This window comes from Rutilus rutilus, assembly GCF_951802725.1.
Source record: "Rutilus rutilus genome assembly, chromosome: 13".
Lineage (NCBI taxonomy): Eukaryota > Metazoa > Chordata > Actinopteri > Cypriniformes > Leuciscidae > Rutilus > Rutilus rutilus.
In genome coordinates, this window is record NC_140218.1 from 34,328,046 (window position 1) to 34,338,572 (window position 10,527).

Here is a 10,527-nt window from a genome sequence, read left to right on the forward strand (position 1 = left end):
TAAGTCTGTCCCTCACAGCCTCGCTGTCATGGCACTGACTGAATGAGGTCTATGAGGCATCTATATATATATATTTCTATGGATAAGACTATCAGCCCAACCCCCACCGCTCGCTTACAGCTCTAGATCTGGTGTAAATCTGTGATTGGTCCAGCGCCCGGGGTGGGCGGGGTCCGGGCCGTTGCTACGAGCGCCGTGACGTCACCATCAGCTGTTTTGTACGCTCTGTATTCTGATCTGCGGATCAGCTGGGCGAAGCAATAACATCCCAAACCATATCTGCCGAAACACACACACAGCTCGCAGATACTGCGGCTCAAACGTCGTGTAAAACAGAACTTACACGTCGATTTCTTCTAAGAAGAAAGACTTATTTTCATAATTTTTTTTTCTTTTCTTTTCTTTTTTGTGTGAATTTACTACCTCATATAAAAAGAATACCTAAAGCTATGCTTTAAGATTTTTTTGTTGTTTTTTTTATTGTGTGGTCGTCGCGTTTACAACTTGAATAATTTTGCAGGTAACACAGGTAAGACGCTAAATACATACACATCTCCTTCTGTCTTTTTAAAGCGAGATCTGTTTTGCAGCAGGATTGAGTCGGTCTGTTGAAACTGCTCTAGATCTGACCTGCTTTGAACGCCAGCGATAACAACAGCTGTGCATAAACCATAGATTGCCCATAAACGGATCTGTCTGATTCTGAACAGTATTTTATTCTGTTTTCCGTTATTACGCGCGCGCTCTCGTTCCTATCATACATCATCACTGTTTTGCTCTCGTCATAGATCGCAGTCGTTGACCAAAGCCAGTTTTCTCGACGGTTTTCTGATTTCTCTTCTCACAGAATCCGTCTTAAAAAAATAACATTCATGCCAAAATTGTGTTTTCAAGTCGACGTTGAATGCCAATGGATGTAACTTTTGGCATTTTGCGTAAGGGACAAACCTGGGACAAACATTGCCCGTTTATCGACCCTCGGTTTTTGATTAAACCAGCTGTAACGTTATAACTGAATAGGATGTGATTTTTCGGTTTGATATATACAGTCTGTGGTTATTTGAGCGATTTGAGAGTGCTGGTAATACCCTTGATCCGAGCTGTCATTGCTTTGACCCTTTGCGCTCAGTCTCTCTCTCTCTCTCTCTCTGTCTCTCTTTCAAGCTGCATCTGTCAGACGTACGCTAAACCCTTTTTTATTATTAATCAACGCATTATGTTTGATGTACGCATTTCATTTGGCCTAAAAGGATTAAAAAAAACCTATTTTTATACCTTGTTGTATTCATAAACAGGTTTTTATTTTCGTGTTTCTATCAAAACGAACCTGTCCTGCTTCTCTTCTGTTGTTGCGGCCTCTGTCCGCTAGTCTGAAGAGGGCGGGGTCTGTTCCGTCTATGGCGTTTGCGTCATCAGTCATCTGAAGCCCCGCCCACTGACAGAAAGATTCACACTGCCTGCCTGTAGGGGAGCCAATGGGACTGAAATTACAGGGTGTTCAGTTCAGTTCAGTGAATTAAAAATAAGATTAGTGTTATGACATTAGAATAAACTGTTTATCTATTTTAATTATTTAACACAAGAAAATTATAAGAATGGATATAAACTCATCATCACCTCAAAGATAATTTATAATGCGCATAAATTAACTGTATGAATAGTTGATGTTATTTTAAATGTCTCTAATGGTTTTAAATTCGATTCATTTTAATTTAACTGATTAATGAGTCATATGGTATGCAAATAGATGTTGGTGAACAGACAGGCAGAGAATTGTGCAAATAATATTATGATAATATTCTGGCCTGGGTGAATCTTAAGCAAACTGTCAAGAACAGGTACTGGTCATATTTCATATTCATATTCCGGTCATAGTTAACAAGTTCTGATCATAAATTTTAATCCAAAATTGGAGAAAAAAGATCCCATGTCAATTATTTATAGATTATTTATAGATGACATTAAAAAATCTAATAAGTGCCTTAAGTCTTAATTCGCTCTTACACAAATGAAGGCCTTAAAGGTCATAAATCAGAGACCATCTTAAATTCATAAAGTCATGGCATTAAAGGTTGCATACATTGCAACAATGTCTTCCTTAGTAATGTTGTCCTGTTTTCCAATACAAATATCTAAACATCTTTAAATCTCAAAATACATTTACTTGAGATGCAAATTAACTCTTGAACAAATATATGAATCTATCAATGAATTATGTAAACTTCCCTTTGAATTAAGTTTTTTTTTTTTTTTTTATCCCATTGGCAGATAATTGTTATTCGTTTAATCATAAACTCACTAAATTTTGATCAATTTCACAGACTTTTCACTGAAAATTCACAGACTTCATATTTTATGGATCTTGATTTAAGAATCTTTAGACATTTGCACTGGAGGACAAGACAAATATACAGAGGAAGAACATCACTTTTGTGCAGTGTGTTTAGAAGATACAGTAAAATATATTTCCATATTCTAGTGGTTGGGAGCAGAGCAATTCAAGCTACTTCTTTGTAAAATGAATTAAAAAGTAATGGATATCTGAAAGTTGTATTTTCAAAATCTTGACTCTATTGATGTATTGTGTTCCCTTCAATTATTCCTTAAGTTACTTAAAAAGGTCTTTACCTTCATAAACCCTGAAAAATATTTCATGAAATGGTTTTCTTGACCATCCCTCCTGTTCTTTTTTCTGTCTTTGTCAAATGTAGATCTTTGCACCACAACAACCAAGTGAGACCTTATATTGTACTGCGCCTTCTCTGAGACTACAACAAAAAAGGCCAATACGTCTGTGATCAACCAGCCATCCGTCACATCACTGAAAAAAAAAACATTAGTCACTATAGTTAATAAAACAAAACAAAAATTTCTAAGGCAGCTATCCCTCAGGAAACAAAAAACTGTGACCTTTGACCTCCGAGGCAGCCATGTTCCAGCGGCTCAGCAGTCTGTTATTTGGGAGTGAGGAAGAAGGTACTCCAGAACTAAAGGGACCAAAGCCCTGTGTGACTGAGGCTGATGAAGAGGGATGGCTTCTGGTCAATCTGCCCGGTGAGTGTCCTACACAAACAACGAAAAACACTGTCTTTAATGGGACCTAAATTTATTAAGGTAGCTTTAGAGTATGTTGGAGTAACAAGGCAAAACTGTAGGGGATCAATCTATATGAATTCAGAAAACGTTGGCTTGGTTCCAAAACCTAGTGAACTGCCTCACTATTTACTGTCTATATAGGCAATTATCTTCTAAGACATCATTATCATAACCACCATGGAACACTTTTTCACAAAAAACGCTTAAGAATTGTCAAATGCTAACATTGTTGATTCCAATAGCGTTTGACATTAGCATGTTGCTAAGCTAAAGACGTGAACATACTTTACTTGAGTGTGTTAACATAAAAATGTCTAGCTACATGAGCTCAATTTTGTGTGTCGAGTTCTAGATTGTGCTAGACACCCCCCTCCCCACCACGGAAATCGCTTTTTATCCCCGGAATGTGATTTTTACTGGGGAGCCCCTCACCCCAAGGTACTCACTTTTTACCCCCCCAACGTGATTTTTACTGGGGAGCCCCTCACCCCAAGGAACTCACTTTTTACCCCCCGGAACGTGATTTTTACTGGGGACCCCTCACCCCAAGGAACTCACTTTTTACCCCCCGGAACGTAATTTTTAGTGGGGAGCCCCTCACCCCAAGGAACTCACTTTTTACCCCCCGGAACGTAATTTTTAGTGGGGAACCCCTCACCCCAAGGAACTCACTTTTTACCCCCCCGGAACATAATTTTTACTGGAGATCCCCTCCCCCCCTCACCCCAAGGACCTCACTTTTTACCCCCCGGAACGTGATTTTTACTGGGGATCCCCTCCCCGCCTCACTCCAAGGAACTCACTTTTTACCCCCCGGACCGTGATTTTTACTGGGGAGCCCCTCACCCTAAGGAACTCACTTTTTACCCCCCGGAACGTGATTTTTACTGGGGATCCCCTCACCCCCTCACCCCAAGGACCTCACTTTTTACCCCCCGGAACGTAATTTTTGATGGAGAGCCCCTCCCCGCCTCACCCCAAGGAACTCACTTTTTACCCCCCGGAACGTGATTTTTATTGAGGATCCCCTCACCCCAAGGAACTCACTTTTTACCCCCGGAACGTGATTTTCACTGGGGAGCCCCTCCCCGCCTCACCCCAAGGAACTCACTTTTTAGCCCATGGAATGTGATTTTTACTGGGGAGCCCCTCCCCGCCTCACCCCAAGGAACTCACTTTTTACCCCCGGAACGTGATTTTTACTGGGGAGCCCCTCCCCGCCTCACCCCAAGGAACTCACTTTTTAGCCCATGGAACGTGATTTTTACTGGGGAGCCCCTCCCCGCCTCACCCCAAGGAACTCACTTTTTACTCCCCCAACGTGATTTTTACTGGGGAGCCCCTCACCCCAAGGAACTCACTTTTTAGCCCCTGGAACGTGATTTTTACTGGGGAGCCCCTCCCCGCCTCACCCCAAGGAACTCACTTTTTACCCCCCGGAACGTGATTTTTACTGGGGATCCCCTCCCCGCCTCACCCCAAGGAACTCACTTTTTAGCCCCTGGAACGTGATTTTTACTGGGGAGGCCCTCCCCGCCTCACCCCAAGGAACTCACTTTTTCCCCTCCGGAACGTGATTTTTACTGGGGATCCCCTCCCCGCCTCACCCCAAGGAACTCACTTTTTAGCCCCTGGAACGTGATTTTTACTGGGGAGCCCCTCCCCACCTCACCCCAAGGAACTCACTTTTTCCCCTCCGGAACGTGATTTTTACTGGGGATCCCCTCCCCGCCTCACCCCAAGGAACCTCGCTTTTTAGCCCCCATAACACAATGGAGCTATTTTTGGCCGTGATGGGGCGGGTTTTGAATAGCAGTTGGGCTGAGTTTTTTACGCAAACCTGGCAACCCTGTTTGTGTTGTTTAATTGCCATTCACAAATCCTCTCCTGCTTCACAGGATAGTAAAGTGCTTATAGAATGTGCACTCTGAAATCTCGCCGAAAGAAGTAGGTGTCGCTAGAGGCGAGAAAGGTGGTGACGATTCTTCCCCCACCCCATGGAATGCAATTTCCATCGAGGGGAACACCACCCCCAAACCTGCCCCCTCCCCAGAACGTGGGGTTTTAACCGAGGGGAACAATATATGTACATAAATGCGAATAATATCACATATCTCAATGTTGAGCTACTCAAAATCACCATAAGGGAAATTCTTTCACCGCGACAGCCCTACATGTTTATAACTACCTGAATAATAATCTGGTTTAATAAACAGTCATTCAAAGATAACTTTATCACCCCCTTGAGCTCTGAGGTTTGTCACGCCCACAGAACAGAAGTAAGGTGAAGTGTGAAATTTCTTTGCCAATCTCCCCCATTAGCCATTATTCCCAATAGTCCAACAAAAGCCAAAAGTTGAGGCAGTGTTGCTACATATCACTAGGTTTTAGAACAAAGTCATTGAGACTTTACAAAGTAGTACATGGTGATTAGAGAATAGCAATATTTTAAAAGGGTTACAAGAAACTAATGACAGTATTCCTATTCTCTATGTTTTTCTGTTGTTTCTGTATCCCTTCTCATTTCTCCATATTTGAATGAATTCCTTTTACTGGTATGTGTGCTCATGGTACTGGCATCCCCCATTCGCATGGCTTCAACCAAACCTTTCACATTCTGGAAATACACCCTGTTCTGTCTTCTATCTCTTCCTACTTCACTTAAGGCAAAGATGTGCCAGAGGCAGCATCAGTAGCACGCCCCTGTCCCCGCAGTGAATGTCATGCATCTCTGATATGTGGCCCCTCTCCTCATTCCTGCAAAAACCGCAGGACTAGAGCAGGCAGGAGAGAGGCAGCACATCCTTCCTCCCCTTCCATCTGCTCTCCTCCTGATCCCGCCTCCTTCTCTCACCTTGAGTCAGTAGAAGTGAATGTGTTGTTAAGCGAGCGGGGCTCGTGCTCCTGTAGTGACTGCAGCATGGATGAGAGCTGGTTTGTCACCCCTCCCCCCTGTTTTACTGCAGAGGGAGCCACGGCGGAGGCTAGTCCCATGGAGGACCTCCTCATCGAGCACCCCAGCATGTCCGTGTACGTCTCGGCTGGCCCTCTCCCTCCGATGGAAGACAGCACCACCAGCCTGGCCGGCAGTGTTAGGTAAAAAAAAGTTTTACACATGTAACTCTGAATTACATGAAAAAACATGGAAGGACTAACACATCGTTATTTATCGCTTGATGACATTAACATTGTGTTGCACCTAATTCAGGGGTTCTCTGGTCGAGGTCCACTATTCTGCAGAGTTGAGTTCCAACCCTGATAAAAACTTGCCTGCCTTCTAGCCTTCTAATAATCCTGAAGACCTTGATCATCTGGTTCAGATGTGCTTGATTAGGGGTGGAGCTGAACTCTGCAGGGCTCCAGGATTGAAGTTTCCCATCCTTGGTTTAGCCCCACCCCTAATCAGACCTGAACCAGATAATCAAGGTCTTCAGGATTACAAAAAAAAGCTAATGACAGGTTAATTTGATCGGAGCTAAACTCTGCAGGACATACAGCCTTGCCTTGGAATTGCACAGCCTTGGCCTACTTATTCTATAAGAAATTTGCGTATTATAATTCCACCTGGTGGATGATTTTTTTTACAGATTTGGTACACCGCCTCTTAAAAATGCCCTACACTAATATTCTCACTATCATAAAGATCAGATATTTGTAATTGGAAATATTGGCTCCTGAAATATGATTGGCTGTTGATAGCCATTTTTGCTCATCTGCAAGCTAATGCATTTAACATCTGTATACGATTAATATTGTAGGATATGTTAGTCCTGGTCTCTGTCCTGCAGACTTTAGCTCCAATCCTAATTAAACACACCTGAACCAGCTAATCAAGATCTTCAGGATCACTAGAAACTTACAGGCAGGTGTGTTGGGGCGAGTTGGAGCTACAGGAGCAGGACTGGACACCCCTGACTTACATCAAATAAAAATCATGCTGAATATCAAAAACTGTCTTTAATTCTGACTTCCATCTTACTACTTTTCACATTCCAGTTTCACACCATTATTTCCATTCTCACTCAAATGTTTCCCATTCTTCCAGCAGGATGTCTGAATCAGCCGTGCCCGCTGTGACCAGGAGCAGCATGACCACACGGGTGACCCGAGGAGCGGCCGCACAGGCAGGTGCCCTAGCTAAAGTCACCCAGGTCTCCAGGGTCCAGAGGGCCAAAGCCCGCACTGAGCGTCGGCACCTGGCACGCAATCGCATACAGCGCCAAAACCGTGTGCGTGAACAGGTCCAACGGCGCACAACCCACACCCGCAACTCCTTCCTGCACCAACCGTGCCAGCGCAACGTCTGCCACTGAGGCATCAAAGTTTACATTGAGGGCATTATTACACATAGACAACCCAAGAAACCCATACCTACCAATGAATCCCCCTCCTTCTCAAATGTCCTCCTATTGCTTTCACTCGTTTTACGTCCATAATGTTATTCAGTTTCATATTAATCAGGTTTGTCCTTGAGCACAAGCTAGTTTATCTTTATCCTCTTCTCACTCTTATCTGGCAGGCAGGCCACCACAAAGCACAATTACTCTGTCTAAGATGATCCGTATATTTGCTTAAATGCCATGTACAAAACAAAACGTTTTCCAATCTGGGAATATAGCAGAAAAGGAGACACATGTAAACTCTGTATCTTTACATACAACATCCCTCTAAATGTATAACACTGACACTTCAGGTACATTAGCGCTGTTTGTTGAAATACAATGAGGTTAATTTTTCAAAAACAATTTAGTTAGCAGACAAAAAGAGCCAAACACTAAACGCATTTACCCTAAAGCCCTGGGTATACTTCACTTTCGGTGTTACCCTCTGAGCCTTTCAAAGTATACTCTTTGGTTGAGCATGGAAAGGTGCGTTCGGCGCCTGCGCACTATCTAGTGGACTTTTGTATTCAAGCGCTTAAATGACTCACACACGTGCCGTTGTACGTGCATCGTCCACCATCAGGGATCGCGTACAGCCAAAGTATACTTTGGGCTTAAGATTTCCAGAAGAGAATTGTACCTAGTAATGTAATGTAGTAAAGTCCTACAGCAACGAAAGAGTCAACTTGAAAACAACAAAAATGAAAAGTACGTAGATAAAAGTATGAACAAGAATTAAACAGATAAAAGCAGTTGAGAGTTTATAGAGCCAGACAACTATAGTGGAATATGTTTGCAAAAAGGTTATGTCAAAGTAGATGTTGCTGCCTGATTTTCAACATTATGGTGCTAACTTTCGAAAGTAATTCAACTCCCAAACAATATTATATTATAATATTATGCTATTATGACAATAGGGAACAAATTTCATAGGTGTGCTCCTGCAAAGGCAGAACCCTTCCTAGAGAAGTTAGTTCCAGGGGAAAAAAAATGGTGAAATGGTGGAGAAAGCGGGCAGCGTCAATTCTATACATACTCTGCATGGTAATGAATACCCCAGTCTATTTAAAAATAGATATTTTCACCCAATATGTATGTGTACCATGAATTTGTGTTTATTAGAGTGTTGCCTTGCATTAGCTTAGCAACCCGCTAACATCTAACTTTACTGAAATGGAGTCTCTTGAGGCAGCTTCTAAAGTAATCGAGCTCCCTAGATTTTGTAACAGAGCCTGTATAGGTTAAACTGAGGGAGGGCCCATCATGGACGGGACTGATACTATGCCAACAACACTAGATTAATTATTATTTTTCAGTGATCTTTTAGGGATATAGCTGTTTAGCGTTTCCCTAAAATGTGACGTGAAGCTGAAGTATAGCTCCCTGTCAACACCTGATCTAATAGGAAAATATCGCGGGAGTGTCGGGGCAGTGTGCAATGTCTTTACAGGCCACATGTTAAAGAATGAGTATAGATTATGACTGTTTATTTGCTTTGTGGAGGATAATTGATGGGTGACTCTTACAAAAAATGTCAAGAATCTTAAAATGACCTCAAAATGAAAAGGAAAACATTATACTTTGCTTACAAAAATACCCCCCCCCCCCCCCCCGCCCCCCATAAAAAGGCTCGAAAGTTACCCTGTCCCGCACGTGTAATACTTGTGTGAGAAATCACTGTGACCACAGAGACTTCTTAATGACCATTTCTCAATTCATCCGTTTTCAGACAATGTCATTATTTCATCACGCCTCTTAAATTGATTATATGATTGTGATTTACATCTTCAATGCACTCTGATGTTTGCCTGTCAGAGGTTGTTGGGTCAGCGTCTCTCTTGTGACGGACTCGGTGCACATGCACTCACACTAGCTATCCTAAAATGTGCTCTTCCTCGATAGTCAGCAAACACCCTCAACACATTTGGGAAATGCGTCCACCACATTGTGATCTATCTTATATGTGTATTCAGTAATGAATAGACTAACAATGGTGCTGAAAGTATATAATTATATGACTGTTTGTACATTTTTTGAGAAGTTTGCACTGTCATATGTTTTATGGAGAATCATGGTATTTAGCAGTATGTTTTCGTTTGCATTGGTGAATGAGATGCCATTCCAACATGCATGAGTTGGGGAGAAAAGCTACCTTAAGAGGTAAACAATTAGTTGCATTCAAATGTATATAATTGCAATCTATTTACAGTTCAGTGTTTGCGTTTTGAAACATCACCTCTCTGTTTTCATGGTATCGTTTAACCGTATGTTGCTTCAAAAACTTGAGTACACTTCCGTCTGCTGGGTATTTTACGAAACGAACCAACATTTGCCATGTTGTCGATACCACTGTTGTTACATTATTTGATTTTACATGCAATTTTCTTTATTTCTTCTGTCATTTAATGTTTAATCATTTTAAGAATTCGTCTTGCAGTCTTTCCTATCACCTGCCAAAATCTGTAAATCTATTATTGTAGTTAGCTATCTCTTAACAAAATAATGTAAGTATAATGTAAATCTAAATATGCTTTTATTTCTTTGTTTTCATTTGAAATGGACTGATTTTTCATCATATTGACTCTACAGAGAGAGCAGTACGAATCTCAGTGGTGCATCTAGAAAAATCCAATGCCCTGTAGCCTTACAAGGGTCCTTAACATCGTCCACTCGAAGGTCGTCTTCTCTTTGCATTGTTTCTATGTATTAGATGAAGTGGACAAGGCAATATCGCGTAATGAACATAAAATCAGTGATCTCTGCCCTCTGAAGAGATCCACCTCTGTGTTCACCGTCACAGCTGGGCACTGTATACTCTGTTATTTTTCTGTGTGTGTGTGCGTGTGTGTGTGTGTGTTCAATATGATTTATTTAATCAGTGGGACTATAGAATGATGTCCATTAGGCCTCATGAGAGGCTGGTGGAAGCGAGTATAGTTATTGTGATTTAAGGGAGGGTTGACTGAAAACATGAAATGAGACAAAAAACGACAAAAATAAACATGCTTGTATTTTTCCTCATATTGTTATTTAGAAGAGATGTTCATCT

The 10,527-nt window shown here is 41.9% G+C and overlaps 1 protein-coding gene across 4 annotated transcripts; it reads left to right on the forward strand.

Moving 5' to 3' along the window:
- The first annotated feature begins 229 nt into the window (after positions 1 to 229).
- On the forward strand, positions 230 to 9,085 carry tp53inp2b (tumor protein p53 inducible nuclear protein 2b). 4 transcript variants are annotated; one of them, XM_084427337.1, is made up of 4 exons: positions 230 to 529; positions 2,712 to 3,054; positions 5,763 to 6,192; positions 7,145 to 8,141. In XM_084427337.1, exons 2-4 carry the CDS (start codon positions 2,931 to 2,933, stop codon positions 7,407 to 7,409), a joined length of 819 nt encoding a protein of 272 aa, XP_084283463.1. In that variant the 5' UTR covers positions 230 to 529; positions 2,712 to 2,930; the 3' UTR covers positions 7,410 to 8,141. The 4 variants fall into 4 exon arrangements, with proteins under 4 accessions (XP_084283463.1, XP_084283464.1, XP_084283462.1 ...); XM_084427338.1 differs by having other exon boundaries at positions 6,063 to 6,192; positions 7,142 to 8,141; XM_084427336.1 differs by having other exon boundaries at positions 235 to 529; positions 7,142 to 9,085.
- Positions 9,086 to 10,527: the final 1,442 nt, after the last annotated feature.